This window comes from Thermobia domestica, chromosome 17, assembly GCF_964235325.1.
Source record: "Thermobia domestica chromosome 17, izTheDome1.hap1.1, whole genome shotgun sequence".
NCBI lineage: Eukaryota > Metazoa > Arthropoda > Insecta > Zygentoma > Lepismatidae > Thermobia > Thermobia domestica.
In genome coordinates this window covers 162,960,843-162,983,494 of record NC_137470.1, presented here as the reverse complement: position 1 = coordinate 162,983,494, position 22,652 = coordinate 162,960,843, and the positions used below count along the sequence as shown (strand labels likewise).

Genomic DNA, 22,652 nt, shown 5'->3' with positions numbered 1-22,652 from the left:
CATTTTTTAAACTTTTTTTTTTTAAATTTTGATCCCTTCTGGATTCCTTTGTGTTAACGAACAGATCTCAAAATCAACTGGGAAATACTAAGGGGGTACTAAATGTATGTACAAAATTTCAAGCTTCTATATTGAGTAGTAAGAGTGAGGAAACTATTTAACAATGAGCTAAGAACATTCCCACAATGCCCCATATGACCTGGATGTAATATAACAATTTCTTCAGACATCCCTATTTATCCTAGGATCAGGCTTGGCAAAAACCATGATTTTTATTGAAAAAAAAAGTTTTTTGTTTAAACCCGTTTTTTGTTTAAACAGTTTTTTTTTTTGTTTAAATAATTTGCTCTACGTACTTACACCACATATGGACAGAAAGAATTTTTTTTCGCGTTGGTATTATTATTGCAACAACCGGGTTATTCTAGAAGGGGTCACATAAGCCCAAACTGGAATCCAAACTGCTTCTCGGCTTACATCCGAGAGAAATTATCCTCCGTTTGAACTCGGAACCGGGACTAATTGGTCACAAATGCGATACGTCTGCCAACTCACTCACGAAGGACTCCTGATAAAAAAAAAAAAAAAATACGTTGTACTAATCTTTACATACTTGTTAATATAAGTGTCAAGAGTCATTTCAGGAGAAAAAAAGATAATTAGTTGCACAAGTGAAACCATTATACAGAATTACATATGGACAATTTCAAAGTACTGCAGAGTACAGAAGAACTAATTTAGTCCAAGTTAGTTCACTACGACTTTTATTATTCCAAATTAAAGAAATATAACGACTTAATTTGCATATCAGTAAGAAAAGTGAATAAAGATACGAATTATTTGAGTCCACTTTGGCTCTGACCCATTTATACATAAATAGTTACAAAAGATACTTCTGATTTCATTAAATGCCTCTCGTGGGGTTTGTATACCCCCTCCCAAAGTACGGCATTTCCATGTATTTTATCAATAGTAAACATTATTAAAACGAAAAAATATTTAGAATTTCTTTGATTGCAATTGCATAAAAATAATAATAAACTATAAAAGAATCACAAAAGAAACATTCATAAATTTATTAAAAAATGATTTTGTAGTATAATCTCTTTGAGTAATGAATGGGGAATTTAGGTCTGAGTGTAATACGAATAATATACGGGAGTGAAACGTGATAACCCACAAATGTGTGTTCATCAAGCTTTTAGGAACATTTACACTTTTATGAACATTTTTCGTTTTTTGGTTTAAACCAACCAACCCTGCCTAGGATCATGATTTGTACATTATTCTCTTCATAATAAAACAATTTTTCAAACGGTACCCTTCAAATGTCTCCATCTTGTATCTGGGGCGGGTTAATCACGAAAAAAGAATTTTTTGTTAAAAATGTCTTTTTTTTTAAAAAAAAAAAAAATTACCTCTGTGGACCCCTCTTCCTGTTTTAAGGGAGAGATCTGAAACAAATCTGAAAAATACTGAAGGATGCACTGAGTAAATGTGCAAAATTTCAATCTTGTAGGTGCAAAAGTAAGCCCGCGAAAACAATATTCTCCAAATACCCCAGATTCCCGTATAAACAGGATCTCAGGTAACAGTTTCCTGAGACATCCCTATTTATCCTAGGAGCATAGTATGTACATCATTTTCTTCAGAATAGAACAGCCTTTCAAACGGTACCATTTATATGTCTCCATCTGAGACGGGAAAATCACGAAAAAAAGCTATTTTTTGTTAAAAATATCTTTTTTAAAAGCATTTTTGCCCCTCTGGACCCCGCTGTTTTCACGCAGAGATCTGAAAACATCTGAAAATTATTAAGGAGTGCACTGAACGAGTGTGCAAAATTTCAGTCTTCTGAATGCAAAATGTAACCCGCCAAAATAATAATAATAATAATAATAATAATAATACGCATAACAAAAAAATATTTTTTTAAATTTATGACGTCATCACACACTATGCCTCAACGCAGAAAGGCGTGAAAGCATATGTAACGTGTTCTAAAATGCCTCTAGTCTTGAAGAAAACGAAGTAAAAAGCCTTATTGGTAGTTTTTAAATCGAATAATGAAGATTCTACCGTATCACCTAAAAATAGGTGATGTAATTTAAAAGGTTAAACATTAAGGAAAAAGTACAGCAACGTTTATCAAAATGACACTTTTTTCACAAAAGTTACTGATATTTGGGGCCTATTTTTAAAAACTCAGAACTAGCTTGCGGCATGAAATACATAAATTTCGCCTAAAGTTATAAAATTAACAAAAAAATGGAGAGGGGATAGGACCCCTCTAAATACGCCCTATTATCTGGGAACTAACAAACAGACACGCACAAAAAAGAATTTTGGTCTTAAATGTCGATGGTGATTTCCCTGTTGGAATAGTTAACGATTTTAAAACCCAAACCCAATGTTACGAAAATAAGAAAGCAGGATTGCTCCGTTACCTGTTCAAAACGGGATTTTCCCTAATCATCCTCTGCATGACACTTGTTTTCATACTATACTGTACATTTGAGTCTCATTGTATTATGATTATTAACTTCCATAATCGAAACAACAGAACAGAAACGGGAATTTTAATTATTTTCACTTTAAATTAATTTATTTCGGAATTCGATTTAAATCAACGATTTTTATTTAAAAAATCAAGTGATTTAAATCTTGATTTAAATCGTGATTTAAATAAGACTGATTTAAATCAATCCACCCTGCTTTCAAGTGCTCTAGTAAACAGTTTTCACAGATTTACAGTATCCATGCAGATTTTGGCAGTTCGTATGAAGAAACGAACATCAATCCGGTAGTGTTTGCTTTATTACCCAATAAGAATAAGGAGACAGATATTCGTTTGTTTCAACTCATTTTTAGTCTGCTCCGGAGTGAAAACCAGAAAAAGTGAACGTGGATTTTGAATCGTGCAGTCTTCGGAGTTTTGAAGTGCACAGACTTTGTCATTTTGCACAAAAAGCGTCATGTAAACGACAGAAAATGTCTAAAGAGACGTTCTTTATACGTGTATGTCCTTCTTCTACGTATTCTTGACGCATATTGCCACGGCAATCGAAGAACACATCAACATTGCTTTTATTTTGCTACGCACCTGATGGTCTTCTCTGGGTCTTCGCAAGCTTTGTCAGGCTTTGGGGAGGTCGAATGTATCCACGGAGTAGATTGTTAACTACGTTCTTACGTCCTGTTCGTACACCCATCCTTTACCATTTGATGTGCGCCGAGACCACAGAAGAGCATCCAACTTAATGCCTCCTACAACAGCAGATATAAATGAAAGTGATGTCATCTGCAGGCTAAAGATATTATGAACTCCTCTTCCGCGACGTAACATTTGACCAACTTACACCCTATAGTTTTCTTAAAAATAAAGAAGGTCGAATACGTTTTCGAGAGGCCTCATATTTCTTAACTGATTACCATTAATCAAAGATATGCAGGGTATTCGAAAATCACAAAAAATATTTGGGAGCTTCCTCGTAGCTAATGGTTAGCGTACATGCCTTCGGTGCAGGAGCCCGGGTTCGGTTTCCGGTGGGAGCTCATACCTTTCGGACCCCACGCTAAGTTGTTGATCCATATCACATATAGCCTCAGTGTTGAAAAAGAAGATAAACTCCAAATCAAACAACCAACCATAAATCTTTAGAGAAATTATGGAAAAATTGTTAGCCATCATGGGTGACGCATTATGTTGGAGATACGTCCTGGCAAAAGTGGGGATTGGAACGATAAACCAATAGGTTATAATTCGGAGGGGGTTTCAGATGAAGATCGGATAAAGAAGCACAGTCATTATTTTGAGCCTAGATTCCATTAATATACCAGCGAATGTGGAGGATTTTTGACTCGGAATGAATGGCAGACAGTTTTGAACGAGTTCTTACGATACGAGACTGGTTCAATATGGGCTTCTCTGACGCTGAATCCTTTTAATTCAGGCACTTTTAACTCACTGTTGTTTTAACGCAGCCTCTTCCGAGACTGACAAATTTTAACATTATCCCTTTTGACTACGGATCCCACTTCATGGAGCCGTTTTGGCTCCGATGTTCTATTCCTCGAAATTTTCACATAATGCCGCTTTTGAAGTATCAATAAAATCGCTTGAATCTGTTCCGAGAAAATAGAACAAAACTTCTCCCCATCAGTAAGTTAATGTTCCTCTTCTTTTCAAAAAAAAAAAAAAAGCGTTGAATCTAGGATTGCTAATGAAATATTTATTTAAATAATTATAAAACTTCTTGTTTTCTAAAATCATTACTGAGTACATCTAATATAAATAAAATAAAGAGTTCGTTTGTGTTTTTGTCTGTCTGTGTGCGGCCTGGGGACCAGACGAGTGGACCGAGAGTTACCAAATTTTGTTCTGGGGTACCTTGACCCAGGCTCCAAATCAAGATAAAGCCCTTTTTTCAAATTTCGAACCAGGGGGTCTCAGGAGGGGCGTTTACCGGAACTGGCTTGGGAACCAAATTGATCGAGAGTTACGAAATTTTAGTCACGAATACCTTGGTCCAGGCTCCAAACCGGAGTTAAACGTTTTATTCAAAATTCGAACTAGGGTGTCTCAGGGGGCGTTTACAGGGACATGTAAAAGTAGTAGAAAATGACCAATATTCGTGTCGAATTCATAGTTTTCGCAGTCGCTGAAATCAATGGTGAAACTCCTATCGCATTAACTTCCAAATTCACACTATTCGGTATCGGGCCGAGGATCGACGGGGGAAAGGGGAAGAGATACCGAGATATATAAAAGTAATCCAAAATGATTGATATTAGTGTCAAATCCATAGTTTTCGCGGTCGCTGAAATCAATAGTGACACTTCCATTAGCGATGACTTGCAAATTTAGTTACAATTGTATGCGGGCCGCGAGTCAGCGGGGGAGGGGGCGAGACATGTATAAAACAGCCCAAAATGACCGATATTAGTATTAATCCATAGTTTTCGCGGTCGCTGAGATCAATGGTGATATTCCCACAGGCGTTGACTTCCAAATACAGCCCCCTTGCGATGCATGGTTGTATTCAACTAGTATCTAATATAAATAAAATAAAGAGTTTGTTTTGTGTTTGTCTGTCTGTCTGCGTGCGGCCTGGGGACCAGACGAGTGGACCGAGAATTTCCAAATTTTGGTCAGGGTTACCTTGGCCAAGGCCGAGGCCCCAAATCAAGACGAAGTTCCTTTTCCAAATTTCGAACCAGGAGGATCTCAGGAGAGGCGTTTACCGAAACCGGCTTGGGAACCAGACAAATTGACCGAGAGTTATCAAATTTTAGTCACGAATACCTTGTTCCAGGCTCCAGACCAGAGTTAAACGTTTGTGTCAAAATTCGAACAGGAGGTCTCAGGGGGGCGTTTACCGGGACATGTAAAAGTAGTAGAAAATGACCGATATTAGTGTCGAATTAATAGTTTTTGCGATCGCTGAAATCAATGGTGAAACTCCGATCGCATTAACTTTCAAATTCATGCTATTCGGCTCCGGGCCAGGGGTCACTGGGGGGAGGGAATACCGATACATGTAAAAGTAATCCAAAATGATTGATATTAGTGTCAAATCCATAGTTTTCACGGTCGCTGAGATCAATGGTGACACTTCGATTAGCGATTAGTTGCAAATTCAGCTACAAGTGTATGCGGGCCGGGAGTCGGTGGGGGGGATACCAAGACATGTAAAAAAAATAGCCCAAAATGACCGATATTAGTATCAAATCCATAATTTTCGCGGTCGCTGAAATCAATGGCGACACTTCCATTAGGGGTGACTTGCAAATTTAGTTACAATTGTAAGCGGGCCGCGAGTCAGCGGGGTGGGGGGGATACCGAGACATGGAAGATAGCCCAAAATGACCGATATTAGTATCAAGTCCATGGTTTTCGCGGTCGCTGAGATCAATGGTGATACTCCCACAAGGTTGTTGTGGTTTCGTAACTTCGTTCTGGTCCTTGTCCTTGTCCCCGCTCTAAAAAAAGAAAATGAATGGTGAAATAAAGAAGGAAGAGAAGATTGCAATGATGATAGCCCGTTTCGGTTCAAATCTTCAGATGCCGAAACCAAAGAGGCACGTCTGAGCAATTCCGACAGGCGTTAACTTCCAAATACAGGGTATATTCAACTAGTATGTAATAAATTTGTTTAAAATGTTACAAGCAAGAAAGACAGCATAATATACTATGAAAGTGTTCCGAAAGTTTTGCCCTATAACCACTGTATTTTATGCAGCCATAATCACGGTAAAGAATGTATGGTTGCCTATAAGCATGTTGCTTTACTGTAATTAACCCAGCATCCGTTGAGGTGTTTCATAATCTAGCTCCAAAGATTACCATTAGGTCGCAAAGAAATTTATATGGAACCATCGAGAAGATATATGCGTGAACATACCCGAAACACACACACATATATACATATAAACGAGTTGAATTGACGTCCTTCTCCTTTTTTCGAGGTCGGTTAAGAAAATATAACACAACCATTTGAGCACTACATGAAATACCATTTCAAGATTTAATTGAGAAAATAATAGTATAATGTAAAATCTCGTATTAGGAATATACAAGGTGTTTCAAAACAACACCGACTAAGTTTGGGAGGTTATTCCTGACACCAACATAAGGCGAAAAGTATAGACCAACCTGGGTGCACAAATACTTCCTATCGAAGTTATAGGCTGCCAAAAACATGAAATATTGAACTTTAAAGTCCATAGCTCCAATACTATGGGACCTACCGTAGTCGGGTTAAGACTTCACTTAGGAACTAATATGTACCCTATCCAAATATCTATGCTTCAGAATCCTGCGGTACTTCCGCAACTATGTTTACACAAGTAGTTGGTGAATAGTTCAAATCCTACGCCCGAAGCCAAACTCCCTCTACAAAAATTGCTACGTAAGTACCTTAGGATTCTGGAACATGTATTTTTGGATAGTGCACATATCAGTTCCTAAGTGAAGTTTTGTCCCGACTAAGGTAGGTCCCATAATTTTGTAGCTATGGGCGTTTAAAGTTCAATTGTGCATGTTTTCGGTAGCCTGTAACTCCAAAAGGAAGCATTTGTGCATCCAGGTTGGTCTATATTTTTGTCTTCTCTTGGTGTCAGGAATCACCTCCCAAACGTTGTCCGTGTTGTTTTCAAACACCCTGTATAGCCTGTTTGTAACTTAATACTATGCTTGTAACTTAATAATTTTTGAACCACTCGAGCGATCTCGATCAAACTGTCAACATAGATGAGGTTTGCGAATAAGGTGGTTTCTATCATTTCACTTTGACAGTGCAGCTTAGGGGAAGGGGAGGGAGGAGATATATTTTAAAATGATCGAAAATGACCAATATTAGTGTCGAATCCATGGTTTTCGTTGTCGCTGAGATAAACAGTACCACTTCCGATGCTGTTTAAATCCAAATTCATCCCTGCAACTTTGGGAGGGGGAAGGGAGGAGACATTTAAAAATTATCGAAAATGACTGATATTCGTGTCGAATCTATACTTTGGGGGTTGTTGAGATGAACAGTGACACTTCCGATGCCGTTTAATTCCAAATTCATCCCCGCAACTTACGGGAAGGGGAAAGGGGAGACATTTAAAAATTATCGAAAATGACCGATATTAATATCGAATCCATAGTTCTCGGGGTTGCTGAGATAAACAGTGACACTTCTGATACCGCTTACATCCAAATTCATCCCCCATTAGTACTCCCAAAAGGGAATGGTGACGTAAAAATAATTGAAAATGATCGATATTATGTCGAATTCATAGTTTTTGAGGTCTCTAAGTTGGTTGGTGACAGTTTTCGTGTCCTTTATGTCCAAAATAAAATGTTTTCTCCCCGTGCGAAGAACGAATATTCTGCTAGTGCTTCATATGGGAATAGTAATGAGACTTACACCAGGTGAAAGTGGTGTCCATTCTACAAAACTTTTCTTAATTCTGCACCTTCGACAAATATTATCCAACTAGTAGAGTGCGATTTCTCTAGAATTAGATGGCGCCCGTCTTGTGTAAATCATGCAGGGCCATCACTCATGAAACGAACCTGATTTTCTACATCTTGTTCTGAGGATAAGCCCAAAACTATTGTGATATCGAGAAAAGTTTATGGAACTTTTACTTCGATACTTAATAGAATATAATGAATGTCAGAGTTGTTTTATGGTTCCAGTTATAATGAAATATAAGCTCCATGAAGTTATAAATATTCCTTTTTCAGGTTTGGAATCCTCTAACCGTGATAAGACACCATCCCACATTCATCCAGCCTCATCGAGTTCAGGTAAGAATTATTCGTTATTCCATTCCTTTGTAGCAGGATTTTACTATTCTTTTTCAGGCATACTATCAGCATAGATGGCTTATTACTGTTTAAATATTAACTCAATTTTTCAGAAGCAAAACTAAATAACACATGGAATTAAATTTACGAGGGCATTTTTAAAAAAAATCCAGCCTGACACTGAAATACCGCGTCACTCAGTGCAGCCAAATTCTTTAGCCTATATTAGTTATGATATCGATTCTGCCAAGATCTTGAAGTAAATGTCCTTATTCTGTGAGCATTTGAAGAACTTGTATAACTGGTTACAATAAAATCATAACTTAGCTTGGTTCAAGAATTTGACTGTATTGATAACGTACATATTTGGCCACGTTCTTCAAATACTTTCAGAATAAGGAAATTTATTTCAAGAACTTGGCAGATCGATATCATAACCTATCTTGGCTGAATAATTTGGCTGTATTGGTAACTTCAGTAATTTGTACTTGTTCGGAACTTGGTTTCTTTTTGGCACAGAGTGTTTTAGATTGGGGTACATTTTACAAGAGCACAATTTATATTTTAGAAAATCAAGTTATGCATTGTCACAAACTCTTCCTAAGCTCCACGCAAACTCTTTGTGTTGTTTCACACACACACAGTTATATTTAAAAAAAACACACATACTGAAAATGCCCGCAACTGTTTTGCAATTAAAGATGTTTCTGATGATTCAATGAAGGGTAGGTATTGGCAGATGGCGTTTCTATTTCTCGACCAACCGATACGGAGCACTGCCGATGTATTTTAGACTATTCAGTTTAAACGTTCCGCTCCTAAACCCTCAGAGCAGGCATGTTAAATTCAAGGCCCTTGGTTTACCCTGAGACAATAACAAAAGAAAAAAGTTTGTGATTTATTTATTTACAATATTGTAAGAATTTATTTTGCCTGCACGGTTGGAGAGCTTGGAGAGCAAATTGATGTGCTAATATTTTTAATGCGTTCTTGACGTTATAAATTTAGCTACGAATATATAGTAAGTTTGTGGGACCGTCTTCAAATTTTGTAGTGTTCTGTTTGACGATCTTTGCTATGTGTTGTTTCCATCTTCCTGCTACCGTTTTGAAAATGTCAAGCAGTTGCCATTTCGTCGTCCGATGATTAAGTCTCCCTTTCTGGTTGAAATTCCAGTCTTTTATATTGTTTATGATGAACCATGTTTACTTGGACCATTTTAACTTAGAAAGAAAGTACTTGGGCTCGAACGAGTGAATACACACAAAAAGGAAAGCAGGTGTAATGTTGGCACCCCGGATGCAAACAATGATGTCAGTTTTTCTGCCAGATGGTGTAAACGTCCGCAAGAATAGGGCAAAGAGGAGCACGTGCCATAACTAAAGTGCGTCTATAAAGGCTGATCCCTAGCCATTTTTGCGGGGAAGGGTTGGGTGGATGGAAAAAATCGGCAAACACGTATCCCATTAGTTTTAAGGGCACACATTTTCAAGGAAAAAGTTGTGATTCTTGGTACCCCCGAGGATCCCAGACAGGGTCCAATCAAAATTTTCAAATGGTAAGACGGGTCAAGTAGTATATTGTTTGAAAGGTATTGTGAAAAGAAACATGCTATAATAAGTCCCGAGTCTGTATGCGCACCCAATTTAAAATGATGGTCACAGACTCTTTCATGACAACTGTATTGATATTTTCACTGTCTACCATTTTGTACAGGTTGAGCGTAGATACTCATGACTTGCTTCATCTTGTTTCTTTTCACAAAATCTTTCCAATGATATACTACTTGACCCCTTTACCATTTGAAAATTTGGATTGGACCCTGTCTAGGACCCTCCGGGGAACCAAGCTACATAACTTTTCCCTAGAAAATTGTGTGCCTCTAAAACTAATGGGATACGTGTTCGCAGATTTTTCCATCCACCCTACCATTTTCAGCAAAAGTGGCCCGGGGTCAACTTTTATAGACACTCTGTAGTTATGGTATATGTTTTACTTTGCCCTGCTCTTGTGGACGTTTACACCATCTTGCAGAAAAACTGTCATCACTGTTTGCTTCAGGGGTGCCAACATTACACCTGCTTTCCTTTTTGTGCGTATTCACTCGTTCGAGCCCAAGTACTTTTCTTGTTAGTCTCTGATTAACTTGATAAAATAAAGATTATCTTGTTTCTTGCTTACAAAACTGTATGAAAGTATTTTAGCATAGTATTTTTCACTTCTTGGAAGTTCTATTTTTGATACGTTTGCATTTTCTGTTACCAGAAATAAACATGTAATAAAATACTCTTCTCGCTTCCTGAAACTCCATTCTGTTTCTTTGCCAAAAACACAGAGAGAGATTTGTTTTATGAAATCTGCATTCTTCGAGTACAAAATTAGTTTTTAATGATTTTATATAGAAACTGGTATTACTTTTTTTCTAAGTTTTATATAACACATCCATTTTTCTGTATATAATTACACGTCTTACTAAAGTGCATGTTGTTTTTATGCTTTTCTATTTTCCATAAATTTACAATACTCGTCCTGATCTGAAACTCATCACAGTATGTCTGAGATAATATTTCGCTCCTTAATCACATTTATTTTTCTGATTTCAAACGTAGTTTGCCATTATATGGTTTTGTCATGAGAAATGCGTCTATGTGGGGGACATAATGGATCAGCAGTAGAGCGCTCACATCTGGTGTAGGGGTCCCTGGTTTGATTGTAGACTAAGTAAGTGTGTGGTGGACAACAACATGCTCCTGGGATTTTTCAAGGTTTTCCCGCCTTCTCCTACATTCTCATTTCACCAATTATTTTCTAATCATTCACTTGCAATAATTACCCGTCTCTATTAACCTAAAGACTATAAATTAGAAAAACTAGAAATTAATTTTACTTCAAATGCATCTGAATCGTAGCCTCCATGCTATCTTACTATTTGCAAAATGCAAAACCCTATAATGTGTGATAAACTTTGTTGTTGTACGTTAACAGCGTTCACAGAAACATTCCTCTTAAAGTTAATTCACACACACATTGTGTGGCATCCCCATGCCATTTTCCTGTCATGCTTCGTCCGTGCCACGGCCGCGATCGTTCACATATACCATGCGTACCGTGCCGTGTCGCTTTCCCTTGGTTCTGGTCAATTTCGTGTCTCTCCGTGTGCTCCGAAGAAAGCCGAAGGATCGCTGTAGACGAGCCACGACCGGGCTGGCTTCTCTTCAAGGCGGCCTGTCGGGGCACGGAACATCAATTGGGAATTAAGAGACAACCCAATGAATTTCAATGTCAAATTTAGAGTGAAACTTTGTGGACCACGGCACAGCATGAGAACGGCACTCTATGTGTAAATTAATTAACTTTTACAAGTTAGATGTGGTTTCAGAGAACAGCTTATTCTGAAGCTTTTCTACTCACGTAGAGACGTTTGTCTACCCACACAGAATGAGTCCGATAACCGTACGAAAGACAAATCTTTAAGATGGTGAGTGTTTAATTTTAATTTATTTTAAGCAACAGTAATCAAAGTATACCTTATTTTACTTACGTTGATGGAATGGATATGAACACACACAAAAATACTACAACGCAACTTGCTCGCTGAGTTGTGATGATGTCTCATAATGTTACCACGAGCAAATTTTTATATAGGGCTTTCAATATGAAAGAAGACAGAGTTAAGTTATAGAAGACAGAGTTAAGTTCTACCGTCATCTTCACAAAACCTTTTCTATTCATCTCTCTTTGGAAAGCCCTGGACTCTCACCTACAGCTGGAATAAAATTAAATAAATGTGGATTCCTTGGTTCACTTAAGATCTTTATTTAGAGATAAAGTACTAGAATTTCCTATGTACGGTTACCAGAAAATCCCCTGCTCAAGGAAGGTGGGTGGCATTAAAAAAAAAAAAAGACTGTACAGTACCTTCTTTTACTACTGATACTAATAATGCCGTCTTCCTCTTATTTAGAGATGCAATTGGGTTGGGAAAATTCAATGTTTAGGGGAGAACGAAGCTGTTTTGTGGATGGCTTTTCGACCTTTTTTTTACACAAAAAGTACTATCTCAGTTTTAAAGGAGAAATGACAGTACTTTCAACTCTCTTTCCCAAATGAAATGTCTAGTTTTACGTCCCACGATTATGCCTTTTCAGCTAAAGGAGATGAATGATTAATGAAGTGCATAACTATGAAAGAATTCGTGGAATGAGAATGTGGAAAGAAGGGGGAAAACTCTGACAAAACCCACAGACATGATGCTGTGCAACAGAAACTCACATGGCTTGGGGTTAGACTAGGGAGCCTTCGCACCAGAAGTGAGCGCTCTACAACTGAACCATCGTGCCCCCTTCTTTTCCAGTTAAATACTAAAAACTCTGAATTCTAAAAAAAAGAAAATAAAAGAAAACACGACCAAATTTGAAGAATCAAAGATAGAAAGTCATTAGATAGAAACAAGAAAAGCCAGTTGTCCATTATACGGTTACTTCCTGTTTCGCAGAATCGCATGAAAAATTTTGGTAGCACCTCAATATTAGAAATATTGACGAAAGGAACAAAACACCAACATAAATCTAAAGAGATGCTTCTCGCAATAGAGCCTTGTCGCACAAGTGCGATCGTGATTTACTGCAACAAGAACAAATTACAAACACACAGAGACATAAATAATAATAATAATAAAATATTTGCATTGAAAAATAAGGCATGAATAAATTTAATATACAGGTGCGACTCTAAATATCACCTTGTCTTCATTGGATTGTAATTCCAACTAATCAATGAATGGAATTTGGGATACTGCATTAAAGCATTTTGAATAAGGCCAACCTCGCCACATCTAAACCTACTCTTAAGAAACCGAGTACGACTGTCCAATCGTCTTCACAATCTTCTCCGTAAAGTCAAATTGCCTGCTTCCAGCAGCCGCATTCTTGTACTATTCTTGCTTCAAAAGTAGAATGCATCTGTATATACATATAGGCATGATTTATGTCTTCTTCCTATTAAACTTGAAATGCTAAACCCCGGCATTGTACGTGCTTTTTTCGCTGTTGTTATCAAATTTGTTTTATATTGCTCTGAAACATTAAAAAATTATAATTAGTACAGCGTAAGGGGCCAAATAACAGTCCAATAAAAAATAAACTTTTCAAATATTACTGTATTTAAGGGTGGAAGGTTGCATTCAGTTCGTCAACATATGTGTCCACCAAGTAGTCTAGGAAAACCTGCTCCTCCGGGATGTCGGGTGTATCATCTTGTGTGTATGGAAATACATTGACAATGTCTTCAAGAGAAACAAGTGAAAGTGCATCTGGTCTCATAATCCATTTTATCATATCATTATCAGTACCAACCCAATATCTTGAACATTTTTCAATATACCTTGGGTAAAATGAAACAAACAAATGCGAAATGTTGCTTATTGGAACGTTTCTCTTGTAGCGTTTACTGATGCTTGTTCAAAATCAGCCATAAATTCTAGTTCACGAAACTGGAAGCAACAATCTTCATTTTTTCTTGATTTGCTTAACCCTTATCCGAGCAAGCGGGGCCTCCCAGGCCCAGTAGGTTCATTTTTTTCGAATTTCTCAATAATCATAAATATTTCGATAACATAAAATTTTGAATTCTTCTATCGTTAGTCGAAGTTAAACTCATGAACATATCGAGTTCGTAAGGTTAATAGAGTGGGTAAGGCCCAGTTGCCCGTCTACGTTACAAAAATATCTTGCCCGGACAAGGGTTAAGCATGGGTGTGTACAATAACTGACTTTTGCTTTGCAATAAGCTGAAGAGGACTGGAAAAAAATGTCCATAATACTTTCCTCGCAATGTATATAACCATGAAAATAGACGTGGACAAATTTGAAATGTTCCACCCATCACTACCTCGTTCCTTTCACTTTACGGTGTGCTGATATACCAGCCGTCTTGACTTCCTTAATAATTTACGAAATAGTTTGTTTTTAGTCTCAATTTGTATATGTGATTATAATATTACAATGGAATCAATTTCACAACATGTAATACAAATATCAGTGTACTTCTGGTGCAACACAGGCTTTTCACAAATTTATGTAAAAAATGAGATCTCTGATTCTGCGAAACAGGAACACACACATTGGTTTATGTTTTGTTCCTCGGAACATGGCAACATTGTGCTTAAAAAGCAGTCTGAACTCGTTTCTGCGAAACAGGAACACACGCTGAAGGAAAAGAAAACATGACCTATTTTGAAGAATCAAAGATAGAAAGTTACTAAAGCCTGTGACAAACATCTTGGCATTTCAGCTAAAGAAATAAAACGAAAGCTCTGACGCGACGTTGCCGAGTGCTAAGGGGTGTGGCTATGGCTAAGCAGACAAACTACAGCGCAATCACGTGGCAGAGGATAGACGTGGATGTGTACAAAATAAACGTGACAATACCGTTCGCCTCTCATTTGCTAGCAGCATTTAAAGAGAACTTGGAGCGCCGCCTTTAAATGCCAAGATGTTTGTCACGCCGTTTAGATAGAAACAATAAAAGCCAGTTGTCCACTATAGTAAGCTTTTTCGCACCTGTCTTTTAAATCATGCCATTCAACAGTTAACTGCTTTTGAATTATATATACAAGGTTCATTCGATAAATAACCGGAAAAGTTTTATAAAAAATACAGAACTTCGGCAAAGTTGTGCTTTTTGTTAGTTTTTGGTGGCGTCCTAGAACTATTATCAGATAGGTTTGGCACGCCTGCCTCACGAGCGGGATGCTGGAAATGAGTGAAACAATATGGCGAAATTCTTGCAGGTTTGCATCAACCTGGAGCAGCGGATTGTCATTAGATTTCTGTTTAGCTGAAGGGTTGAAACCAGTTGAAATTCACCGTCGGATGGCAGTGCAATATGGTGAAAGTTGTTTGAGTCGAACACAAGTGTATGAGTGGACAGATATGTTGAAACGAGATGTAAAAAATATTGAAGATTCGCCACGCCCAGAACGCTCTGTCTGTGCAGTTACAGAGAAATACACTGCGAGAGTTGATACGGAGAAACAGGCGTATTACGGTGAGTGATATTGCAGCAAAGATGATTATTAGTGTCGGATAAGACCATCATATTATATTGTTCATGACGTATTGATGTTCAAGAAAGTCTGTGGGTGAGAAGTTAGTTCTAAGACATTTGACACTAAACCTGCAAGAATGTCGTCATCTTGTTTCACTGATTCCCAACATCCCGTTCACGAGGCAGGTGTGTCAGGCCCATCTGATAATAGTGCTAAGACATCACCAAAAATGACAAAAAAGCACAAACTTTGTCGAAGTTTTGTATTTTTTATACAACTTTTCCGGTTAGTTATTGAATGCACCTTATATTTATGAAATAAGAACAGAACCATCTGAGTACTGACAGGATATAACAATAAAGAAAGAAGAAGTTTTGCGAACAATAAAGTTTCATTAGCGTTAAGCTAACGCCATACCAAAAATTATCGTTAAACTTTTAATTGTAGACTGAACCCACATGCATAATGTGGCCCATAATTATTTATATGATGCTTCAAAGACTGCGGTAAAGAAACTAGCAACATAAATTGAACATAAACATATTACTCTTATATCTTTCCTTACAAGAATTTTAATCTCTGTTCTCCACAGAATGGTCCACTAATGCATCATATAAATCGATACCGGTAAATGCCTAGAGACAAAGAGCAACGTTGTCACACAAGGAACTTGACAGACCCGTACTGGTATCCTTTGGAATTTTTCTATGCTAGCTTCTCGTAATTCGACCGAATAGCGTATGATATTGATACACTTTGTCTTTTAAAACACCCCAGAAGAAAAAGCCAGGTTGTGAAAAATCGGGAGTTCGAGCTGGCCACTCCACATCCCACGTTGACCGGTCCAGCGCTCACCACGCACATGCTGTCCCAGACACAACTGTTCCGCCATCCTCTCTAGCATACACTAACAGTTTTAAGTCCAGTAACCGTTATCCCCACTCTCAGACTACACAGTGTTGACATATCGAATTTTTTGTCCAGAATTACAAATACTACAATCCGTCAAACATCATATAATTATGAGCCACCCTGCATATAGACTAAAAATACCCAAAGCTCACACCAAAGTGTTTTTAGAACAGAAACACGATGAACGTGAAATTTTACACCGAAACAAAAAATAGTGTTTATCTATTTCTTATTTTATATATTTTCCTTGCTTAACAGTTTGAATTTCCACAATTTGTAAAGTACACAACAAGACGTAGAACCCTCAGGCACTTGCTAAGATGGTTATGCAAACAAAATGGCGCATGTTATATGCTGGATTGTAGGTCTATAGCTTACACTAACTGTTACCCAATGAAATACTAGTTTGAAAAGCAATCAAGAATGCCAGCAGCTGCGAACAGATTATAGGATTCACAAGTAGTCAACATCGCAAATGGACTGTTTTTAAAATTGTAGAATGTACTACAAGGAAACAAAGGTGGTACTTGAATAGAAACATCACTAAAAGACCCAAAAAGCAAAATATGCTGTTTCTTTTTATTCAGAAAGTTAGATTATTATGAAAAATAGTCCACCACAAAAACGCCGGCTTTTTTTTTCTTCACCTCCACTCGTTACATTAGGGAGCCAGATACTTTTCGTATCACCCTAAAGGTAGTTACAAAAATTCTAGAATTGGACAGCAAACCTCTGCACTTGTTATTTCCATTGCATTTTATTTTCGTTGAAACATGTATTTCAACAGTCGAGTGTAAGACAAGGCAAAAATGTACTTAACTTTAGCATTCAAAATAAGAGTCTATAAGTTAATGAATCAAGTGATAAACCAAAAGAAAATAGTTATATATATTTTCTTATATACACACATATTTATATAGGGTGTGGCAATGAATCGGGCGATTTTAAAAACATTATTGTGAGAAAATGATTAAATTTATTTCGGTGAAACAAGTTGGAATATAAACTAGACAGGAAAGCATATAGTTATTTGTGAATTTAAATAACCGAATAGAAAAAGAGTGTGGGACAAAAAAAAAAAAAAACAGTATTGCACCATAAAAGAAAATTACTCTATCACAGTGATTTATTTTTAAAGATAGAGTTTTCTTGTGTCTGTATGTCTATTCCAAAACTGAAACGTCTCATTCACGAAAAAGTTCCGAGAATTCCCTTAGATATGCTGCTGCAAAGAGTAATGGCTCGCCTAAGCAAGACAGTTGCTCAATGTGTACAGCGGAATGGTGGTCATCTGCAAAATGTCATTTTTGGATCATTACGTTTTCGGTGGAACATTATTTTTTGTTTGTTTTGTGTCACACTGTTTTCTGTTTGGTGATTTATACTCACAAACAACTAGATGCTTTCATGTCCAGTTTGTATTCCAACTTGTTACACCCAAATAAATTTCATCATTTTTTCGTAATGTCACACCCTTTTATATAGCAATCTTAGAACACAACTAAAAATACCATAAACAAACAGATTATTCAGCAACAAGTCAATACTCGACAAAGAAATATACATCACGTAAACAGAATCTTCTTTCATAACTATTTTTCATTGTCTTAAATTTTAATCCACACAGATATAACGTTTTAAAGTTTAATTTGTTATCGTAACGTAAGCGTCTAATTTTAGTGTACTTTCGTAGATTAAAATACATACGTGGAAATTTTTAAAATTTTGCTTTATGAAAGAAATGAATAGGTTCAGACTTAGCTCAGAACACAGAAAAATAAATCCCTTACTGATTGAAAATCCATTAATACACACTGTCGCTTTGCGAACTGTGGAATGTATTTAGCCGAGCAATGATAATGGGCAAAGAGAAAATTATTTTGCATTTGGAAAGAGCTGAGGGGGGAAAAAGCATCCATCTTCCTGGCTATTCTTTTTCTTGGAAACATTGCCAAAATGGCCGTCCGTTCGAAGGCAAGGCTGCTCCCCTCGTTGTGCTGCTGAAGAGATAGCGAGCAGATCCAACCAACCGCTGGAGGCAGAAGACGAGAGGAAAATAGAAAATGCATTATCAGGCGGTTCAGGCAGGGAGCGTCCCAAGATAAGACCTCTAACGAGAGACCAACACTGGAGAGGATTCTCCCACACGCTTTCACACAGCGCATTCAGGGCGTTAGTGTGCATGTGTGTGTGTGTGTGTGTGTAAGCCAGAGAACACATCTCTAGCTCAAAATTCTGGAACAGCAACTGTTGCCAAGGTTTTACTCCAAAGAAGTATTGTGCTTCAAGTTCCAACGTACAGACAATTGTAACAGACGAATTTTACGCGTGGAAACTGTGCAATTCTACTTACTAATGTATATTTTCAAATCATACGAACGTACACTAGTACGCTATATAGTATATGAAAAACAAACAGTAAAGATTGAATTTTGATTTCTCTTCTGAATATTCGAAAATTGGAAATATTTAAGTACTTAAATTTGTCGACCAGTCACTTAGTTACATTTTAGCGATATATTCAACACACAGATTAGAATTTTCCATCCTGAACATTATACTAATTCACTAATCTCAACAGTAATGCGGCTAGTCTATCAAACAAGGAACATATTCAACAATTACTCTCTTTGAAATACATGGGGAACTGATTTTTGGATTGTTTATATATTGGGATCAACTGAATGAATCAGCTCCACTAAGGAACTCCGTATCTAACTTTTGACCTTTTACAAGTTAATGTGCTTTTTAATCTTTTAAATGTTTTGTGTCTTTAAAGTTTGAATTTGAGAAAAGAAGAAAGAAAAGAAGGTCTGCTATTGAATTATAACACTAGACCTTTTCGTTCAGCTTAAACAGAAAGATTTATTAACAACTAGTTGAATATACCCATGCTTCGCACAGGAGCTCTATTTGAGAGTCAACGCCTGTGGGAGTATCGCCATTGATCTCAGCGACCGTGAAAACTATGGATTTGATACTAATATTGGTCATTTTGGGCTATTTTTACATGCCTTCGTATCCGCCCCACCGACCCTCGGCCCGCATACAATTGTAGCTGAATTTGCAAGTCATCGCAAATGGAAGTGTCACAATTGATCTTATCGACCGCGAAAACTATGGATTTGACACTAATATCGATCATATTTGATTACTTTCACATGTCCCGGTAAACGCCCCCTGAGACGGTTCGAATTTTGACAAAAACGTTTAACTGTGGTCTGGAGCCTGGACCAAGGTATTTGTGACTAAAATTCGGTAACTCTCGGTCAATTTGTCTGGTTCCCAAGCCGGTTCCGGTAAACGCTTTCCTGAGACCCCCCTGGTTCAAAATTTGAAAAAAGGCTTCGTCTTGATCGGGGGCCTGGGCCAAGGTACCCCTGAGCAAAATTTGGTAATTCTAGATCCACTCGTCTGGTCCTCAGGCCGCACACAGACAGACAAACACACCAACAAACTCTTTATTTTATTTATATTAGAAGATAGATTATAGAATTCTATTTTCATAAGCATATATCAAGTAGTATAGTATATAAAGTGTCCCCCAGGGGATACCTATTTTACTACCCTGTCCACAGCTCGTACAAATACCGAGTGGAAAAGATAGAACTTTGGAAGTCAACTTACAAGATGAAGATTACTTCTAGTCCCATCTTCCTTCTGAAAACTACTGTTGTAGTTCCTAATTGTAGAGGAAGGTGACAAATGATTGAAATAGTGATGCATGATTGATAACCCCGCAGTTGCCTTATGTATTTACAAACTTTATTTTTCACTTACGTTTATTTTCAGTTTCAAATTGTATTTTAGTGGGTAATTACCAAAGATTGGGTGTTACCATGCGGGGTCAATATTTGCATTGCCAATTTTAATTCAGTTCAGTCTCATTCTGGTTTATAATTATTACTAGAGACCGGATACTTAGGCGTTAAAAACCTGGAAAATAGGCAGGCAAATAAGCACTTAAAATTTTTAAATAATAGCCACTAAAATGTAACTCGAAATAATGAACATAAATACTCAACACAACACAAACAAACAATTGAACTACCAAATCGTATGTGTAAAATGCAATAAAAATAGTAGCGAGACCAGTGGCGTCTCGTGAATACCTCCAACAGGGGCAACTTCAAAATTTGACATGGAAACAGGGGTTGGTTGTGCCTCCATTGAAACAAGCCCACAATGGGAGAAACGTCGAGAGGAAAAGCGTTGGCATATTTCGTCCTCTAAAAGTTGCATGACATTTAATGTCCTTTCGAACGATTCCAACAGTTGTACCACTTTCCATTTCAAATTTTGAAGTTGCCCGCCGTTGGAGGTATTTACGAGACGCCACTGGTCTTGATACTATTTTTATTACATTCTACACATACGATTTGGTAATGCAATTTTTTGCTTGAAGGCTCTACGTGCAGTATTAGCTGCGATATAGGCCTGGTACGTTCTTATTGAATAATCTCTTTGTATATATATATATTTTAGGGGGTGAGACCAGCCCGATCTGAAAATTGATATTTATGGACCACCCTATAGATAGATAGATAGATAGATAGATAGATAGAAATAGATAACGATGCTTGACATCTATTCCGTGTATATTTGGTAAATACATTCTCTATAGTACTTTACCACTACATACACCATTCCAAAGTTTTACAACACTTTATCAGTACACATAGCACACCGAAGTTTCACGACATCTTATCACTACAAACAACACTTATATTTCCCGGAAGAGGCAGAATCTTTTCTTGAAATACTAAATTGTATATTTTCCCTATTAAAGTCTTATTTTGAAGAAAATGCATAGAATAGCCAACGTTAGGCACTAAAGCAATTATTCTGGCAGGAATGGGCCAAATAGTAGGGATGCCCACGAGACGAGTCGAGACAGGATTTTTCTGACAAAATTCGTGTCGAGACACGGCTCTTCCAATAGAAAAATATACATTTTTCGAGTTGAGACATCACTTTTACAGCACATTTTCGAGACAAGACAGCCACCAATCTTGTCTCGTGCGCTTCCCTACGAAATAGACAAAATGAAATTGGCTTAAATTGAAACTATAACACCCCATATAAACATTAAAACGTTATTTTTTTTTATCACATTTTTAATATTAAAGAATAGACATTTTGGCTAACATACGGTCTCTAGTTATTGCAATTTAATGTTTTGTTTAAGTCCATTCTCCAGGGTGTAAACTCATAAACTGCTGTCAGAAAAATGTTCTTTTTTAACATGTTATCACTTTAACTTCTTTTTTTTCTTTCTTCCTGGCGGGTTTGTGACAAATGGTTGTCCGCCAAATAAGTGTAGTTCAAAAAATTGAGATTTGCCTCTCCTGAATGGACACAGAAACACACACACACAGATCGACATATCTCATTAATTTTGACAAAATTAGATGGGTAAGCGCTTCGTGAGGTCGTGGGTTCGATTCCCGTTGCCGACCATCCTGGCTGGGGTTTTCCAGGGTTTTCCTCAGTCCTACCAGGCAAATGCCTGGATGGTACCTACTAAACTAGCCCTGGCCGATACCTTCCCAAATCCTTTTCATTGTTGTTGTTAGATATCCAGTATAAAATGGCCTCTGAGGTGTATCTGGTGATTGTTAAATAAATTCTGATACTTGGTTTTCGAAAAATCGAGAGAAACAACTTTTTGTTAACCATTGTTTTACTAAGTGGGTTAACACAGTTACCCCAACATCTATTTAAAAAAAAATGTTTATCGGATATATTTTAATAAAGAAGTGAGTCTCTTTCTATACACTATTGGGGGGCGCGGTGGTTCAGTGGTATAGCGCTTTCCTCTGGTGCGTGGGGTACCTGGATCGACCTCCAGTCAAGTAGATTTGTGGTGAGAACAATGTATCCGTGGGTTTTCTCCGGGTGCTCCCGTTTCCACCCACATTAACATTCTACCAATTCTTTCACCATCGATTATCTTGCATTAAGCAGCCGTCTCTCTCAGCTTAATGAGCATAATCGTAGGACGTTAAACTAGAAGGTTTTCAAAGGTTTTTAGAATGTTTGTTAGGGGAAATGTTCGAAACCACTCAACAAAGTTTGACAACTATTCGGAAAATGGTTCTTTCCGATGGTAAAATACTATACATTATAACCCTTGAACTCCACGCAATTGAACTGAGTTATTATATACAGCACCTTACTGTGCTTATACACAGTAAAAATGGTTAAATGGTTGTGTTAATTCAACTCAATGTTAACACAGGGCAGTGGTTCCAGTGTGACTACCACTATGCGGTGTTAGTTCAACACATACCCCGCGGTGTTGGCGTTTAACACAGGGGGTGGGTTACGTCTTTAACACACAACAGGTGTTGAGCCGTGCCGTAGGCGTTAATGAATCTCAAAATTACTTCC

The 22,652-nt window shown here is 37.4% G+C and overlaps 1 protein-coding gene across 4 annotated transcripts in view; it reads left to right on the top strand.

The window, feature by feature from the left end:
* Ets65A (DNA-binding protein D-ETS-3) overlaps window positions 1-22,652 on the top strand; it is a 692,236-nt gene that overhangs the window by 182,327 nt on the left and 487,257 nt on the right. For 3 of the 4 annotated variants that reach the window (XM_081744528.1, XM_081744526.1, XM_081744527.1), the window contains exon 3: window positions 8,237-8,299. The exons of the other annotated variant lie outside the window; for it this stretch is intronic. In XM_081744528.1, the coding sequence (XP_081600654.1) occupies window positions 8,237-8,299 (63 nt within the window). The remainder of the gene's footprint in view (window positions 1-8,236; window positions 8,300-22,652) is intronic. 4 annotated transcript variants of the gene reach the window in all.